The sequence below is a fragment of the Rhinopithecus roxellana genome, chromosome 4, assembly GCF_007565055.1.
Source record: "Rhinopithecus roxellana isolate Shanxi Qingling chromosome 4, ASM756505v1, whole genome shotgun sequence".
NCBI classification, from domain to species: domain Eukaryota; kingdom Metazoa; phylum Chordata; class Mammalia; order Primates; family Cercopithecidae; genus Rhinopithecus; species Rhinopithecus roxellana.
In genome coordinates, this window is record NC_044552.1 from 112,907,469 (window position 1) to 112,927,596 (window position 20,128).

The following is a 20,128-nucleotide window of genomic DNA, read 5'->3' on the forward strand; positions in this document are numbered from 1 at the left end:
GATGCCCTCTCTCACCACTCCTATTCAACATAGTGTTGGAAGTTCTGGCTAGGGCAATCAGGCAAGAGAAAGAAATCAAGGGTATTCAGTTAGGAAAGGAAGAAGTCAAATTGTCCCTGTTTGCAGATGACATGATTGTATATTTAGAAAACCCCATCGTCTCAGCCCAAAATCTCCTTAAGCTGATAAGCAACTTCAGCAAAGTCTCAGGATACAAAATTAATGTGCAAAAATCACAAGCATTCTTATACACTAGTAACAGACAAGCAGAGAGCCAAATCAGGAATGAACTTCCATTCACAATTGCTTCAAAGAGAATAAAATACCTAGGAATCCAGCTTACAAGGGATGTAAAGGACCTCTTCAAGGAGAACTACAAACCACTGCTCAGTGAAATCAAAGAGGACACAAACAAATGGAAGAACATACCATGCTCATGGATAGGAAGAATCAATATCGTGAAAATGGCCATACTCCCCAAGGTTATTTATAGATTCAATGCCATCCCCATCAAGCTACCAATGAGTTTCTTCACAGAATTGGAAAAAACTGCTTTAAAGTTCATATGGAACCAAAAAAGGGCCCGCATTGCCAAGACAATCCTAAGTCAAAAGGACAAAGCTGGAGGCGTCACGCTACCTGACTTCAAACTATACTACAAGGCTACAGTCACCAAAACAGCATGGTACTGGTACCAAAACAGAGATATAGATCAATGGAACAGAACAGAGTCCTCAGAAATAATACCACACATCTACAGCCATCTGATCTTTGACAAACCTGAGAGAAACAAGAAATGGGGAAAGGATTCCCTATTTAATAAATGGTGCTGGGAAAATTGGCTAGCCATAAGTAGAAAGCTGAAACTGGATCCTTTCCTTACCCCTTATACGAAGATTAATTCAAGATGGATTAGAGACTTCAATGTTAGACCTAATACCATAAAAACCCTAGAAGAAAATCTAGGTAGTACCATTCAGGACATAGGCATGGGCAAGGACTTCATGTCTAAAACACCAAAAGCAACGGCAGCAAAAGCAAACATTGACAAATGGGATCTCATTAAACTAAAGAGCTTTTGCACAGCAAAAGAAACTACCATCAGAGTGAACAGGCAACCTACAGAATGGGAGAAAATTTTTGCAACCTACTCATCTGACAAAGGGCTAATATCCAGAATCTACAAAGAACTCAAACAAATATACGAGAAAAAAACAAACAACCCCATCAAAAAGTGGGGAAAGGATATGAACAGACATTTCTCAAAAGAAGATATTCATACAGCCAACAGACACATGAAAAAATGCTCATCATCACTCGCCATCAGAGAAATGCAAATCAAAACCACAATGAGATACCATCTCACACCAGTTAGAATGGCAATCATTAAGAAGTCAGGAAACAACAGGTGTTGGAGAGGATGTGGAGAAATAGGAACACTTTTACACTGTTGGTGGGATTGTAAACTAGTTCAACCATTATGGAAAACAGTATGGCAATTCCTCAAGGATCTAGAACTAGATGTACCTTATGACCCAGCCATCCCACTACTGGGTATATACCCAAAGGATTATAAATTATTCTACTACAAAGACACATGTACACGTATGTTTATTGCGGCACTATTCACAATAGCAAAGACTTGGAATCAACCCAAATGTCCATCTGTGACAGACTGGATTAAGAAAATGTGGCACATATACACCATGGAATACTATGCAGCCATAAAAAAGGATGAGTTTGCGTCCTTTGTAGGGACATGGATGCAGCTGGAAACCATCATTCTTAGCAAACTATCACAAGAACAGAAAACCAAACACCGCATGTTCTCACTCATAGGTGGGAACTGAACAATGAGATCACTTGGACTCGGGAAGGGGAACATCACGCACTGGGGCCTATCATGGGGAGGGGGGAGGGGGGAGGAGGGAGGGCTTGCATTGGGGAGTTATACAAGATATAAATGATGAATTGATGGGTGCTGACGAGTTGATGGGTGCAGCACACCAACATGTCATAAGTATACATATGTAACAAACCTGCACGTTATGCACATGTACCCTAGAACTTAAAGTATAAAAAAAAAAAAAAAAAAAAAAAAAAAAAAAAAAAAAAATAATGTTGAATTGTAAAAAGCAATAAGGTTGGTAGAAATATTAGGAAGAGCAACAATAGACTAGTTAATATCTATGTCTTTACATGTACACTTGTTAAATTTAATAACTTAAAACATGAAGTTTCCAGGGAGAAAATAAGCAAAAAGAAGAAATAAAGTGGGTAAACAAACTTTTGATGAAAAACAATTCTTAAAAAATTATGTAACATATATTCATCAATATATTATCAAAATCTAAACATAATAGTACCCAATTCTGAAGGTGATTTGAGGAGATTTTCTGTGGTATTGATCAATACTTTTAAAAAAATTTGGTAATAGATTTTAAAAGCCAAGCCAAGGCTCTTATTCCAGACCTTTTAACTTTGAAATTCTAAACCTGGGAATTTTTCAAAGGAAAGATTAAAAGAAAAAGTTAATATACACCAAGATTAAACAGTTCAGAGGAAATGTAAAAGAGAAGCAGATTAATTCAAGCCAGTAATTTTAGATTTCAATAGGCAGCAACAGGGAAAGGACATTCCAAAGAGAGAAGAAAGAGAACACGGGCAAAGGGAAACTCTGGGTTTATTTGGAGAATAAGAATGTTCTCTATTCACCGGAATGTACGGTGCATGGAGGGCTAGACATGGTCAGACAATGGAAGACTTCAAATTCCATGCCTAGGCTTTTAGACTTTATATTCAGTGAGAAGCTATTGAACATTGTTGAAGAGTCAAATTGTGTGACCAAAATTCACGTACTGAAAAGTAGGATTCACTTTCTTCCAAACAAGGGACATTTTTATGGCCAATGTGTTCATTTCAATGTAGTCTAACATATGGTCTAACATTATTCACTTTGAATAAGTGAGACTCTTTTTAAAGAACATAGTAAACAGCATTGAAATTGTATCCTTGTTTCTTATTTTGATTACAGGTAATTTTGATTGTAGCAAATTTCGTTTCTGTGCTTTAAGATGCATTTTAGAAGCATAGAATAAATTTCTTACAATAAATTAATACATCTTGTTAAGGAATCATGCTGTTTTGAAAAAGCATGTTAATTAGAATGTTGTTTTTCACTCATTTGAAAATACTTGAGTAGCAGAAGCACTCTAAAGACATCAGATTAATAAATAATGTTATAAATTCCTAGGGATAGAGAGATGTGTAATGATAAAATTTAAAATCAAAAACATTTCATATTGTGATTCATTTTTTTAATTTTTCTCTTTACAGATAGCCAAATGAATTAAAATAATGCAATTTTAGATAAGATTTATCTTTTTCTAATTAGGGTCCTCTCTCTGGAATGCCAACTTATTTCTATTAATAATCAGGTCAGCCTATATGGGAACCAGGATCATCTTTCAAGGAATATGACATGAAACAGAGCAAATGGCACTTTCTTTCTCCCAAGTTGAAATGCATAATTAGCACAGAATAACATGGAAATTAGTTATTGGGATTAGGCTAGTCTGGGTGATTGTGACTTCTTTATATACACATGGGCCTTAAACTGTTTTTCGTCGTGGTCACTCAGCAAATATTTACTCAGTATAAGCTGGTTACCAGTCACTTTAATAGATCAATGGGTATCAATATAAATAAAGTGCTGTAAACCTGTTTGTAGTGGATTGAAGTAGACACATGTATCAGTTATGATTTAGTAAAAGGAAACAGAAACCATTCTAGGTACATTTTAAATAGAAAAGAATTTATATAAGAAATTAGGTACTTACTAGAAATTTGGTAAAATCAGAGGAGTAGAAGTTCAGGGTTACTACTACAACTCTTGAATTTAACCAGTTACATGATGGTGATTAGCAGTTAAAAAGCCACAGCTATTACTACAGATGCCTTCCAACATTCATGAACACACTAGAAAACCAAATTTTGAATGTATAGTACATCCGTTAAAACTTTCAACCCTTCTGTCTCCAAAATCTTGCTTGCCAGAAAAGTATAGCAGGAGATAGTTATCTCTTCATTTCCGTCATCCAGATCTTGCCTGAATGCTTTTAATTAGCACAATGGACTTTATCATCCAGTACCCTTACTACATGAGATCTGGGAAATTATATTCCAGTCCAGGCAATACAGTAAGGCTCCTAGAAGGAGGTAAGAGCAGATATTATATGTAGACTAATATTTGCTTTGAGTGGAAGTGGAAATACTTTTAGGGAGGAAAAAGTAGTCATCCCTTTACGCTTATGGAGCTTATATTCTGGAAGGACAGAAAGACTGAACAGCTAATTAAATACTTGATTTTAATTACATTTGAAATAAATAATAAAGAGGGATAAAGTCCTAAGAAAAAATTGAGTTGGAGAATCTGATCTAGACCGTGGTATTAGAGGATGGTGTTGATCAACAAAGTGACATTTAAGCTGATCTGAAGGCTACGAGTTGACAAAGCAAAAGAGGACAGACAAGTATTCAAAAAAATGTACAGACAAGTACATAAAAAAAAAATGCACATTGAAGCAAATAAGAAAAACAAGTCAAAATGACTGAAATGTAAAGAGTAATAGGGAGTGGCAGATGGCAACTATGTGGCATGAGTCTAATCTAGGCAAGGACCAGATGTAATACCCTCAATTGCTTGCTACCATTTTCTAAAAAAATCATGTTATTTAATCATGTATTTGTGTTAGTTCAGAAGTAAATGTTGGGAAGTAGTTACATTTTTACCTTATTTTTTAAAACATTTATATTGTGCTTTTTCTCTCGTGAGTAGGAAAATGTGATGTAAAGGCATGGAAGGAAATTCTGCATGCTTTCACTGGGGAAAAGGAATATAATGCCTTACTTGTGTTGATGGATTATCTTGGCAGTTGCCCATTCCATTTGAGTTTTACTGACTATAAAGCCCTGTGTGGAACAAGTTCACTTGTGAAAACTGGAAAGATAAAGTCAGAGGAAACCAAACTTAGACCGTTCTGAAACTACATACCTTACTTCCTTTACCTTTTCACAGCTGGTATTCTTTTGTGCTGAATTTCCATGTGTAGAAACACTTTATCCAGTGAGCATAGTATTGGATCTCAGATGGCTTCCGTGGAGAATCCAAATTGTCTGTTCACAGAATGTGAACAAGATAAAGTATATCTCTGTAGTTATTCAGACAATAGCAAAACCTGGACTCCATGTAGTGCTAGCTTTGGAGAACCGAGTAGAAAAAGCAGTGATTTTTTTGATGCTTTAGAAAGCAGCAGGCATCTTATAGTAAACAAGTTTAGCTCCATAACTTAGGTCTTAGCCATCTCTGCTCCCTTCATTTCTCCAAACAAAACTTCTTTTAAAAAGCTGCTTATATTTCTTTTGAGGAAAGACTTGTATAACCACCACTGTTTGCTTCTGTGCATGGGTATATGTTTTAATACAAAAAAATTGCATCATGTTGTATACACCTTTTTGTCTTTTTCTTTTTCATTTAGTAATATATCAAGGAGGTCTTTCCAAATCAACTCAGAAAGATGGGTTTCATTCTTTTAGCAACTGTATAATATGCCACAATATGGATATTACAGTAATTCAATTACTGAATCCTCTATTGATGGATACTTTTGTTGTTTCCAGTTACCTTTTATTGTTAACAATGCTGCAGTACACATTTTTACTCCTACTCTTGCAATGATATACATTAGAAAAATTCCTAGCACTGAAATTTATCTATCATGTACTACATGCATTTAAAACTTTGATGAGTGACCCCAAATTGCCTAATGGAGATATTGTTCCAATTTATACTTCCTCCATCAGTTGTTACAGGTGGCCCTCCATGTCCATGGGTTCCATGAATTCAGCCAACTGTGGATTAAAAGAATTTAGGGGAAAAAAAAGATGGTTGTATCTGTACTGAACATGCACAGATGACTTTTTCTTGTCATTATTCCCTAAACAATACAGTATAACTACTTATATAACACTTAAATTGTATTAGGTATTATAAGTAATCTAGAGATGATTTAAAGTATACAGGAAGACTGTGTAAATTATATGCAAATATCACACCATTTTATATAAGGGACTTAAGCATCCATGGTTTGTGGTGTCTACAGGGGAAGAGATGGTGTTCCTTGAATCAGTCCCCTACGAATACCATGAGAAGACTGTACTTTACCCCACATAACTTTGCCAGCACTAGGTAGTATTAACGTTTTTAAGTTTATAACAGATTAACAGGCAAAAAGTGGTACTTCATTATTATTTTGGTTAGCATTTCTTTAATTATGAGTGAGACTGAGCATTTTTTACGTTGCCTATTTGTATTTCCTACTCTTTAAATTGTTCATAATCTTGGCCCATTATGTACTAAACTACATGTTTAGTACATACATGTTACATAAACTTTTTTATTTAACCCTTGATGTTTATTTTTGTTTGTTTATGATTATTTTTTACCATGTAGAAATTCTGAAAATTTATTTATGGTCTCTGGGTTTTATGTCTTGCATATAAAAGCTATACACCTACTTCATCTGTGATTTCTTCAAGCCTTATATTTTATTTTTATTATTAAATACTTGATGTTTCTGGAACTTATTCCAAATAGTGGTGGGCCCATCATCTTTTCCTAAATACTGTTTTTTCTGTTGATTAAAAAATTTAATATACAATATTCGCATATTTACTTGGGTCATTTCTAAAATTTCTCTTCTGTGTCATTGATCTTATTGTTTCTTCTTGTTTATCAAACTGTTTTACTTATTTTGTTTTCGTAGAATTCTCCATAACTGGTTGGATTAAACATCCTGATTATTCTTCAATTGTAGAATTTCTCCTGGATAAATTTTCAGTCTTACTTTTCAGGATGAATTTTAGTATTCCTTCCGGGAAATCATGTTCTGTTTTAGTTGAGTTAGTGCATTGATTTTACACATTTAGTTAATGAGAAATGGCATTTTTGCCAAATCAAGTTTTCCCATCTCAAAATTAAATATATTATTTCTTGAATGTTCTTCAGTAATATTATAAAACTTTATATAGATCTTGCCTCTTATTATTTCTGTTTTTGCTCTTATAAATGTGACTTTTCACTTATTTTATGAGTTATTATCTGTATATATAGTGTATATGTCTTTTTATAAAATGTTTATAAAATATATTTTTATAATATTAAAGATTAATCTTTTATATTAAAATTAAAAGAAAATATATTTCTTTCCATTTTTAAAATATATATAATATAAAAAATATTTTACATTATATTAAGGAAAAGAAAAATGTTTTCATAAAAGAAATACTTTTATAAAATATTAAATTTTTGAGACTATCATCTTTCCAAATTCTTTCATTATTTTATTTAGTATATTTTAGTCAGTACCCAGTTTTCTAAATAAACATTTACTTTATCTACAATAAATAATTACTTTATACTTTTTCAGTATTTATATTCTTTATTATTTTCTCATGTCTAACATTGTCTGGAACATCAATAGGCTGATACCAAATAACCTTGCCTACTCCCTAATTTTAATTAGTATACTCTGAATGTTCACTATTAAGCATAGTTTGAGATGTATATTGTCATCTGTAATCATCAGGACTGAATGTAGCCTTGTGTCAAAATTCAATGTCTGCACGCCATCATAATGTTCTTTCTTTTTTGAATTATGAAATATGTTAATATATTAAGTGCAATGCCCTTGCATTCTGGGTTTGAAGAATACTTAGTTGTGGCATTTTGTTTTAATGTATTGATAAATTCTGTTTTCTAAAGTTCTTTACTATTTAGATTAATATTTATAAGAAAGATATTGTTATTGTATTCACTTTTCTGCTTTGTCAGGTTTTAATATCAGTGCCATTATAGTCGCCTGTAGAATCAGTCTAAGTGTTCTGTTTCTGTCCTCTAAAGTCTCTTAATAGTCATCTTTAAAAATTTGAAAGCCCAGCTATTAAATTTAACTCTTAAATTTTCTTTCATTTTTTTTTATCATTATATATAAAGTTTTCTGTCACTTCTAGGATAAATATTAGTAACAATATTTTCCTAGAAAATCATCCATTCCAAACAGTTTAAGTGAAATGCACTGAATTTTACAAAGTGCTCTTTTCTGATTCTTTTCTGATTCTTTTAAATTGTAGTATTATTTCTTTTATATTCATTTAAATTGTGGTATTTTCATTTTTCTGACATTGGGTCTTGTGCTTGTGCTGTTGTACTTGTGTACAGCTATACACATTATTTTACTTAAAGACCAGATAGTAAACATTTTAAGCTTGTAGACATATGATCTCTCTCACAACTATTCATTCAGCCCTCTTGTTATAGCTCAAGCAGCCTTAGACAATCTGTAACAAATTGATATGGCTGTTTTCCAATAAGTTTTATTTACAAAAGCAGGCAGTTGGCACATAGTTTTCCAGCTCCTTCTCTAGTCAGTAATGACCACTGTCTATTTTTGTTTGATTTCTTTTTAAAGTAAGAGTGTTAATTTTTTTCTCAGTTTCACAATCTTTAAATCATTGGTTCTATTTTAACTTTATTAGGGCTTTCCTTTTTATTACCTTAGGTTTGTTTTATTTTTATTTTTGTAGATTCTTGAGTTAGATGCTTAATTCACTTACTACATATTCTTCTTTAGTTACGTAGGTATTTCAGGTATGATGTTTTCTCATAGTGCAACTTTATTCTGTCCTATTATGATATGTAGTGTTTTCATTAATTTTTAGACTTTTGCAGTTTTAATTTCTCCTTTGTTTTTCAAGAAAGCCAAGATATACAGACACACACACACATATACAGAGCATTGCCTCTGTGTGTGTGTTATTTATTATTATTATTATTATTATTATTATTATTATTTTATTTTTGAGACAGAGTTTTTGCTTTTGTTGCCCAGGCTGGAGTGCAATGGCGAATCTCGGCTCACTGCAACCTCCACCTCCCAGGTTCAAGCGATTCTCTTGCCTCAGCCTCTCGAGTAGCTGGTACTACAGGCACACACTACCATGCTCGGCTAATTTTTGTATTTTTAGTATAGACTAAGTTTTGTATTTTTAGTATTTCACCATGTTTGCCAGGCTAGTCTCAAACTCCTGACCTCAGGTGATCCACCCACCTCAGCCTCCCAAAGTGCTGGGATTACAGGCGTGAGCCCCTCCTCCCAGCCTGTGTTATTTTATTCACATGTTTTACACCTGATCGTGTCATCTCATCTCACTCTGAATATTCTTATAGTGTTACCTAACTGGTCTCCCTTATTTCTCTCCTCCTCAGAAATCTTCAGTGGCTTCCCATTTCTTTAGAAGAGAAGCCCAAGTCTTTATAATGGATCACTTCAAACTCATGCATGAAACATAATTTACTTCTGACCTTCTTGGTACCTAGTTTAAGGCACATTATTGGCTCTCCTCATCCTGTTTACCTTATCATATATTCAGTGCACCAAGATAAGGATTAGCTTGAAACAATTCTAACTCCTTTTCTTTTATGCCATGTTCATCCTCCTTTCTAGACAGTCATCCAGTCTTGGTTGCTTTCCAGCCAACTTTCACCTTGACTTTGTTTGGTTATTTCTGTTTCCCATGCCTCCATCTTCCCCTGCAGATTGCTGTAGTGGGCGATACCTGCTCTAGTCTTAGCACAACTGTGAAGTTACCTCTCTAAAGAACAAATCTGACACTGCTTAAAAACTTAGATTGACTCCTTTTCCACCTATGTTTGAGACAATGTAAAGCCTGACCCCAATCCTTTTTTCTAGCTTAATTTTCTTAATTTTTATCCCACACCCTCTGAACAGAATGCCCTCCAAACACACTGTGTGTATTTAAGCATTCCCTCTTTAACCATTCCCAGCTTAGGTATTTATATATCCTGCTGCCTACCTTTCACCATTTAGCAGGCTATCCCTTGTCCTTCAAGACCCACATTTTACATTTTCTTTGAAGACTTCTTTGATCAAACTATCAGATCACTGATTCATTCATTCAAGGAACGTGTAGTATCAGTATGAAGAAGGCACCCTGCCATATGTTAGCAATACAAATGTAAATAAGACATACTTTTGTCATAAATGACAATATCATAAATGTCGTAAATAACAAAGTTTCATTTTGGTCCATGTACCTCTATCATAAACACATTATATTTAATAGAAATCATTTGTATATGAGTCTGTCCTTACCAGTCTGTAAATTATCCAAAGCTCAGATTTTGTCTTAAATTTCTTTGAATTCCTAGGATCTAATATATTATAAATACGTGTTTCTTATTTAATTGACCTCTCTGATTCTTTACAGTGCTTTTTTTTTTTTTTTTTTTTTTTTTTTTTTTTTTTTTTTTTTTTTTTTGGTCTGTTAGTGACTATCATGTTTCATAAATTTGTTAGGAGGTACTTTTCCTAGGAATGTAAATAATTTAGTGCAATAACAAATATGAGGTTGCTTAGCACTAAATAGTCTCATGAGGTCAAATTGTACAGCTGTACTACAAACAGGTGGAGAAAAACATCACTGCAAATATTCTTCCGTAAAAAACATCACTCCTTATACTTTTGTGTGCAGTAGAATAACTTGAGGAGCTGATTAGATATGCACATCCAAAAATTTGAAAGATGTTTAACATCATTAACTGTTAAGCAAACTTATGTTAAAACCATGGTAAGATGCCACCACACACCTATTACAATGGCTAAAATAAAAAATAATAATTATATAATGTATGGGAAGCTGGCAAGTATGGGAAGCAACTGGAACTGTCATACAATGCTGATGCAAATGCAAAATGTTAAAATTCTGAAGAAATGCTTTGGCATTTTTTATAAAATTAAACATACATTTACCGTATGATCCAAAAGTTTCATTCCTGGTATTTACTTTGGAGGAATGAAATCATATTCACATATACAAAAAGCGTACATAAATGTTTATAAATGTTATGTTTATAATTGTGAAAACTGGAAACAACCCTGTCCTTCAGTGAGAGGTCTGATTAGCAGACTGTAATGTGCCCATCTGTAGCACCGTGGAATACTATTCAGCAATAAAAAGGAATGAGCTATTGATATATGCAACAACTTAGATGAATCTCAAAGTCATTAATCTGGGTGACAGAAACCAATTTCAAAAGTTTATGTGCTTTCTGACTCAATTTATATAATGGTCTCGGAGAGAGAAAACTATACTGTTGGAGTACAGATTAGTGGTAGTAGTTGGGAAAAGTTTAACTGTAAAGAAATCACATGAGGGGATTTTTTAGGGTAGAGAAACTCTTCTTGATTATGATGGTAGTTATGCAAATCTAACACAAACGTGTGTTAAAATTCTTAGATGTGTACACTAAAAGTGGAAAAATAGTTTTGCTTTATGATGATTTTTAAAATCAGATTTTAAAATCAAATGAGGAACATCCCTGGGCCTCATCTCCAGGGATTCCAGTTCATTTTTTTTTTCTTTTCTTTTTTATTTTTTGAGACTGTCACCCAGGCTGGAGTTCACTGGCGCGATCTTGGCTCACTGCAGCCTCCGCCTCCTGGGTTCAAGTGATTCTCCTGCGTTAGCCTCCTGAGTAGCTGGGACTACAGGCACACGCCACCACGCCCAGCTATTTTTTTTTTTTTTTTTTTTTTTTTCAGTAGAGACGGAGTTTCACCGTGTTAGCCAGGATGGTCTTGATCTCCTGACCTCGTGATCTGCCCACCTCACCCTCCCAAAGTGCTGAGATTACAGGCGTGAGCCACTGTGCCCAGCCAGATTCCAGTTCATTTTTCTTGTGAGCTAAGGCAGACCACATATGGAAAATTCAGATTCGAAGATAGTTAAGAATAAAAAACCCAGACTTATTTTAAGATTGTTGTCACTTCAAGTCTGTAATAAACCAATAAAAATAAAACAATTGCACACGGTATGCAAGAATAGAAGTAGAAGTGACTCCTACCTCCTCGTAGTTCCTCACAGAGACCAGAGAGATATACCCAGTTGGTGGCCACTGGTGCTGGTTGAATGTGAAACCCATGTGATCAAGTGGGAGGTACTATGTCAGTACTCCCAAGATCCACCTGCTACTTTATAAGAAACATTTCTATCACAGATACATACTTCCCTTGTTTAACGTCTTACTGTGTCATTGGTGCCACAGCAAGCCTAGCCATGTCTTACCTCAAGTGGGGTTTGACTAAGGAATCTATATTTATAAGAAGGACAGCAGAACATTTCAATGCAGGGAGTCCGCAGATAGCAGACTTCACCTAAAGCCAAACAGCAATCCAGCAATATGATTTGTACAGAATATCACCTCCAACCAATAGTTTTAGTTTCCTCTGTTGGCTTTGAATGTCCACTCTTAAATATTAGAGAAGAAATGAAGTAAGTGAAATGTTTCTCCTCTCCCTACCTTTAGCCTCTGAAGGAGCTCTTAGCAAATACACCACAATTAGACTTTTTTCTATGTTCATAAGAGCTGCTTTAAGATTACAGTAACAATATCGCTTGTCTGAAAAGATGAAAGCTGAGACAATGAGATCCAATTGTAATTAGTTGTAAAGCATATGTATAAAATAATTTCTAACAGGCTGACTGCACTTCACAAGAATAAAGTAAGAATACACCCCCTTGAAACTTTAAGAAGCTCTCCTGGTTTATGTTTATATATGTATTTTGTTTGGGACCCTAAAGAGGCTCAAAATGTGTAAGTTGTTATTTACTTGGCTGGCCACTAGATGGTGTGGTTTGTTAATGCATTACTTTTGGTTTTATAATTGAGGCAGATTTCATGGAATGCTATTTTCTTAGATAATTTTATTAAATATTATTAACTTAGAAGTTTAAAATTTTAAGTGACCTGAGAGATAATCAGTATGGCAAAGTCTAGACTGGAACCCCAGTGCCCTAAAATCTTACTCCCTGCCATTGTCCAGCCCTTAAGTAAAAAGTGTGGGGAAAAAACTGTTCAAAAAGAAGCTCTTGAATTGATCATGAGATTTTGAGACCAATAGCAAACAAACACATGATGTGATGGCCAAACAGAAGCTTTAAGTATATAAACATTTCTTTTAATGTTAGTTTTTCATAAAAATTCTTTCTATTGTATAGTGAATCTTCAGTGAGTCTTTTAAGACCTTCTGCTATAGCAGTTACACAGGTGGCATATAAGTATACTAAATCTCACCTCTGGACTTTGATTAAGCCAAAGAACAGAAGTAATGTTGTTACAGTCGTCCCCCCTTATCCATGGGGGCATATTTCCAAGATATGAAACCACAGATACTAGTGAACTAACTTGATTGCTGTCAATTAAGATACATTTCTGTTCATGTCTTCCAATCAAAAATTTAATGCCTTTTTCCTCTTAACTATTTATCAAACATTGTAGCTGTAACTTTTGCAATTTGAAACATTAATAAACAAATTTCTTTTTTCTTCTTTGCAATTTCACGAATAGAAGATTTGTTGCTCTTATCATCAATTTTAGCGATCAGCATACAATTTTGTTTTTCTTTCCTTAAGTTGAAAACTTTCACCTTTTCACTTAAAGGAAACACTTTATGGCTTCTCTCTGGCAAATTCAAATTGCCAGCATCACTAATGTTGCACTTCAGGGCCATTATTTTGTTTTGTTTTTGTTTTTGTTTTTGTTTTTTTGAGACGGAGTCTCGCTCTGTCGCCCGGGCTGGAGTGCAGTGGCCGGATCTCAGCTCACTGCAAGCTCTGCCTCCCGGGTTTACACCATTCTCCTGCCTCAGCCTCCCGAGTAGCTGGGACTACAGGCACCCGCCACCTCGCCCGGCTAGTTTTTTGTATTTTTTAGTAGAGACGGGGTTTCACCATGTTAGCCAGGATGGTCTCGATCTCCTGACCTCGTGATCCGCCCGTCTCGGCCTCCCAAAGTTCTGGGATTACAGGCTTGAGCCACCGCGCCCAGCCCAGGGCCATTATTAAGTAAAATAAGGGTGACTTGCAAACGCTGTGATACTTAAACAGTCAATCTGATAACCAAGCCTACTACTAAGTGACTAATGGGTGAGGAGTGTCTACAGTTTATATATGCTGAACAAAGTGATGATTCATTTTCTGGGCTGGATGGAATAGGACAGTGTGAGATTTCATCAGGCTACTCAGAAGAGCACGCAACTTAAATCATGATTTATTTATTTCTGGAATATTCTATTTAATATTTTTGGACCACAGTTGACCTCAGGTAATGGAAACCACAGAAAGCAAAACTACAGATAAGGAAGGACTACTGTATACTCACTGCACATGTGTAATTGAGGAACTAAAACAGATGTCAATGCTTTGCTATCAAAGATCACCAAGAACACAGCTGTAGGTGAACAAAGCTGGGTTTATTGACTTACTGCAATGAGGAACATCACAGGGGAAGCATCATGGGGATCTCAATAAGAAAGGAGAAGGCCTCAAAGGCAGTGGGTCTGGAATAAAAGTGTAAAGGCTCTGAAGTAGATATGGACTTGCCAGAAAATATACTCAGAAAAGCCAGCCATTGTGGCTGGGCTGGATGAGGTAAGGAAATGAGATTGATTTTTGTAGGGCCTTGCACTGTAATGTCTCTGGCCTTTACTCTTAACGAGTTAAGAAGCCACTGAGATTTAGTTTTATTTTGAATAGCATATTTTCTGAAGGCTAAGAAACATGTAATACTGACTGATTGCAAAAAGGGACTTCTGGATGAAAGAGACACTTACTTTTCACCTCTCTTCTTTTGAATTTTGTGACATATTTTGGTATTACCTATTTTTTAAGATAAGTAACATTATTTTTTATGATTTTATATAAAGCATGATATGCTAAGACTTAGTAATACCTTAAGATGCTTAAAAATAATTTTCTGATTTCTTTGATAAAACTCATACAACAGAAATGCTAAATAACAATTGCTTTTAAATGCTAAATAATACTCTTATACTTTCTTGGTATCTAGGTACAAAGGTCGAGAAATAAGCAAGTACGAGAATTATTCCCAGATGGTTTTAGTATTCATCATGCAGGAATGCTTCGGCAGGACAGAAATTTAGTTGAAAACTTGTTTTCTAATGGGCATATCAAAGTCCTAGTGTGTACAGCTACATTAGCCTGGGGTGTCAATCTTCCCGCCCATGCTGTTATTATTAAGGTAAGAGCTTACCTTTCTTGATATATGGATTTGTGTGTGTCTTAAAGCAAGCCTCTTGGTTGATTTATTTAGAAAAATATTGTGATTTGTCTGTTTCCTTGACTTTGAATGTTATTTATAAAAGGTCAGAATTATTTTCTCCAATAAGAATCTAGTTTATATTGTGAAAATTTAACTCCATCACAGATGATGAAAGGATTAGTTAAAGTACACTTTTGAGATCTTGCCATATTTGCCTAATTTCAGTATTCAGTTCATCAGGATTATATTTGTGTGTGTTTATGTAAATTTTTGTTAACTTTTCCTCATCTAGGGAACACAAATATATGCTGCAAAAAGAGGCTCCTTTGTTGACCTTGGAATTTTAGATGTCATGCAGATATTTGGTCGAGCTGGACGACCACAATTTGACAAATTTGGGGAAGGAATCATTATAACAACACATGATAAACTCAGCCATTACCTCACTTTGCTCACTCAACGAAACCCAATTGAGAGTCAGTTTCTGGAAAGCCTTGCAGATAACCTAAATGCGGAGGTAAGATCTAATGAGTAAAAGTTTGGAATAGAATCATCAGCCTTAAGAATGACCAAGAAAATATGTAACAAACCCGCACGTTGTGCACATGTACCCTAGAACTTAAAGTATAATAAAAAATAGAAATAAAAATAAATAAAAATAAAAGAATGACCAAGAAAGATAAAGGTTGAGTTGGTTGCTATTTTGTAGTGTTTAGGAATACAGCCTATGTCATATAGTTATAAGACAAAACAGGCTGAATGGCATTATTGTTGATTAATTCAGAGGATTATAGAATGATAACTGATAAAAATCTATTGCTAAAATACCATATTTTTAAACTATGAAGCTTTGCTAGATACTAGAAATCTAACAAAGACTATAGAAAATATGGAAACAAATAGCAATAATAACTAATATTTGGCACTTCTACAAAGTTGTACATGAAATTTTTATTAAAGGTTTAATAAAATTTATAAAACTCTTTTAGCTCTATTAGGTCAGTTGATTAACTTTGTTATACACAATGTGATTGAGCTAGATTGTGATAATTTGTTTCGCGTGTGTGTGTGTGTGTGTGTCTGTGTGTGACTTTTATGTTAAGATTTACATAGCAGACCCTGGAAGCATAGGTGACATCTTAACTGGTAAAGAAAATAAACATTCTTAAAATTTAGAGTATATGTATAGAACATTCAAATCAGGTTTGACTGTTTTTGTGACATTTTAAATTATAATTTGGTATTCAACACTTTGCTAATTCAGTATTCTTTCATACCTTTAAAGTTGACTCAAACAATACTTGAAAGTAGGGAGGATGTAAATATTAAGTAAATGACTGCTTTGAAATATTTATAATCAAATACTACTTATTATGTACAAAGTCCTATGTTAGGTACTTCTTAAAGAGCTTATAGAAATTTAATCTAACATTCCATTCATATTATTTATAAGTCTTTTTAGAGAATGAAAAACACACTTACTAGTTCGTTTTCTCTGTTATTCCAAAAGGGGAGAAAAAGACATGAAAACACAGTGCAATAATGTTGGAAAGATAGTTCTGTAGAAGGATTCAGCAGAAGGAGAAAATAGGTTTGTCCCAGGTTATCAGGAAAGTCTTGGTTCATGAATGTGGTAAAATTTGATCCAGTGAGCATATCTTTATTTTATGAGAAAATTGGGACTTTTAGGTGAAGTGAGTAGAGTAACAGTTTGTCTAGTGCAGAAGCTATGTGTTGGAGATAATCCACAGCCAGAATTGGGACGGTCATTCAAAGAATAGATAAGTTTTAGAAAATAATGGTTAGAGAAAATAGCATGAAAGGCCTCATTTTCTATTAGCAAAATTATAATAACATTTTTAAAAACTAAGAAATAAAATTTGAATCCAAAGGAAATATTATTATAGCTCAATTTCAATCCTACTGGCTACTATAATTGTGTGGCTTAAATAATTGGGTCTTGGATTAGCAGTGTCTAATGTGTGGAACAAAATCTCTTAATGTAAAATGATAGTAGCAGTGAACTGAGGACCTGCTGTATACCAGAGATTCTGCTCAGTGCCTCACATACATTGTCTTATTCTCTCAATACTGCTGCTGTGGAGATATTATCCTCAGAGTGATATGTAACTGACCCATGGTCACTACATTATAACTTTTGAAAGTAGTATTCAAACTCAGATCTATTTAACTCTAAACCTAGACTTTTCATTATGGCTTAGATTTCTTGTATATAAAACGTAGTAAGTTAAAGATGAATACATTTGCTTAGTTAATATATAGCATTTGCCCTCTTCTAAGGCCTATATTGAAAACATTTTCCAAAATGGTAGCCATAATTTTTCCGACTTGCAGTAAAAGGCTTAGTTCTTTTATACTCATCATGAGATGCATGTCAACAAAGACTATATCTCAAATGTAGAGGCCTTAAATCCAAGGACAAGGTGTTTGAAAGTAACGTTCTACAGAATTGGGATGAACTCTGTATAAAAAAGGTATGTAGTATGTAAGGTGAAAGAAAGATTAACATAGTTTTGAAGAACAGACTTAAATACTAAAGTTAGATATGAAGTGTATCTTAAAATGCATGTCAGGGAAGACTATATCTCAGTAAACTTATGTCCTTAATAGCTTTTTGTAATTGGTAAAATAAACACAAGTTGGCAATGTTATACAGAAGACACAAAGTCAGTAAAATACTGCTTTTTTCTTCAAGGAACTATTTTTCTTAGGCACCGTAAAATAGCATCACTGAAACTATTTGATCAAGGCCTGAGAAATTAAAAATAAATTAGGGCCCATACACTTATCAAATATTTATAAAGTACTTATTAAATGTGTGGTTTTCAGAAATGTCAGCTAACTATAAGCATAATTCCATTTAGTGATATAAATGGTATTTAAATAACAAAACATATATCTTGACATTTTTCACCAATACAGTGAAGTGTAGCCATTGTTGAACTAACTTGCTCATATTCTAATCTATTGGAATAGTTCCCTGTTAAAGTACATTTTCCTGTTAAGGAAACAAACTCTTAAATTATTGTTGAATATGAAATTAAATTTGACTATCTGTGAAAATCAAGTGTGAAATTGGTTTGTAAAATGAATATGTGCTATGTTCTTTAGGTAATGAATTTTTAAGTCTTTAGATTCCCCAAATCATTGCAAGACTCTACAGTTGCACTAATCAACATTAGAGTCGTGCTAGATTAAGAATGTTGCCTCCATTAATATCTTTTATGTCATGAGTATCAATTCTGACTATTACTTTAGGAGAACTGGAGAAATTACTATATTAAGTTATAATTTTAACGCAAACATGTCATGAGGCACATTTGCTCATCGATGCATAATGAGACTAACTAAATAATCCTAATGCTGAAAGGTCGCAAGTCCCATCCATATATAAAGTCACTGAACTTTACACTGAGAGAAATACTGAGGTTGATTAAAATTTATTCATCAGACATTACTGAGTACATACTCTGTGCCAGCTCCCTATAGTCTGTTCTTCAAACTATGTTAATCTTTCTTTCACCTTACATACTACATACATTTTTTATACAGAGTTCATCCCATCTCTGTAGAATGTTACGTAAACACCTTGTCCTTGGATTTAAGGCATCTACAGTCTGAACGACCTTCCTAATTCTGGCTACAGTTACTCTCCAACAAAGATCTTCTGCCCTAGACAAGCTGTTGTTGCTCTATTCACTTGTAAATAAAGATACTCTCGCTGGATTGTTGTGGAAATTTAAGAAATGCCTGTGCCAAGGTAGTTTATGGTAAATGATAGAATCACTTACCGTTTTCTGATAGTCTGTTGATATTCAGCCCTGTTCATACTTATTACCAGCACTGAAATTTTAGTTAAATAATGAATAGTAGCATAGTTTTTATATTATATTTACTAGCTATATATATATATATATATACACACACACACATGCATGCATACTCACGATGATTATAGTATTTGCTTAAGTTTTTATATGATTTCAACCATGTTTTTAAAGTACATATTCAAATAAACAATTGGGATTACCTTAAATACTAAAGTTAGATATGAACTGATATTGAGTCTTATTTCTAAATTACCAAATTTGTGTGTGGATTTTATTTTTCTCTTTTACTTAACAGAACATAAATTATCACACTGTATACTAATGCCACTTTTAGAAATGTCATGTTAGATGTTTTTCTTTAAAAGCATTTTGAATAGGTATTATGTGCTAGGCACAATGGATGGTAGGTTCATATAAGTCATTGTAGTTAGTTACATATGTTTCGCCTCCATATGACCCTGGAACTTCTTGAGGCCAGGGAGCATACTCTATTTGTTACCGTATCCATTGTGCTTTACTTAGCACAGGCTTGTTACTGACTTACTATATGATTTTGAGATGAGTGAATAAATTTCAAAGACGTACTATGAAAAAATTCCTGTTTTATAAAAGGCTCCTGTGCTAAGTAGCCACTAGGTGACAGCAAATATTTACAAATACATTTTTATTTTTTGTCACTAGGTGGCATTCAAATATTACTCTCAAAATAAGGTATAGCATCATACATTTACCTTCCTTTTTCTGAGTAGTCTTGTCCTTTTTAATGAACATTTACAAGACTTGCTTTAGTTCATCCAGTCTTTGCTACATACTTTTTCCTTTCCTTTAATCATATCACTGGTAGCAATAGGTAATTTTTAAATGTTAATTCACTGTCTGATTTTGAAACTAATAGTAAGCTTATTTTATCCCTTATAAATTTTTCTCCTCATAGGAGTTGTGTGATGTTACTTTAAAATAATATTGTAATATTATAAGGGAATCTCGGTCATTATTTTAAAGTAACATCATAAAGTCATGACGGGAATATAGGTCATATGTCTATGGTTTGATACAATTTGGTCTGTCAAATAATGAA

General features: G+C 33.8%; 1 protein-coding gene across 4 annotated transcripts in view; it reads left to right on the top strand.

Moving 5' to 3' along the window:
* The window catches only part of ASCC3 (activating signal cointegrator 1 complex subunit 3), a 418,508-nt gene that overhangs the window by 231,133 nt on the left and 167,247 nt on the right, over positions 1 to 20,128 (top strand). For all 4 annotated transcript variants that reach the window (XM_010389420.2, XM_030928567.1, XM_010389421.2 and 1 more), the window contains 2 exons: positions 14,987 to 15,178; positions 15,492 to 15,716. In XM_010389420.2, coding sequence (XP_010387722.1) covers positions 14,987 to 15,178; positions 15,492 to 15,716 — 417 coding nt within the window. The remainder of the gene's footprint in view (positions 1 to 14,986; positions 15,179 to 15,491; positions 15,717 to 20,128) is intronic.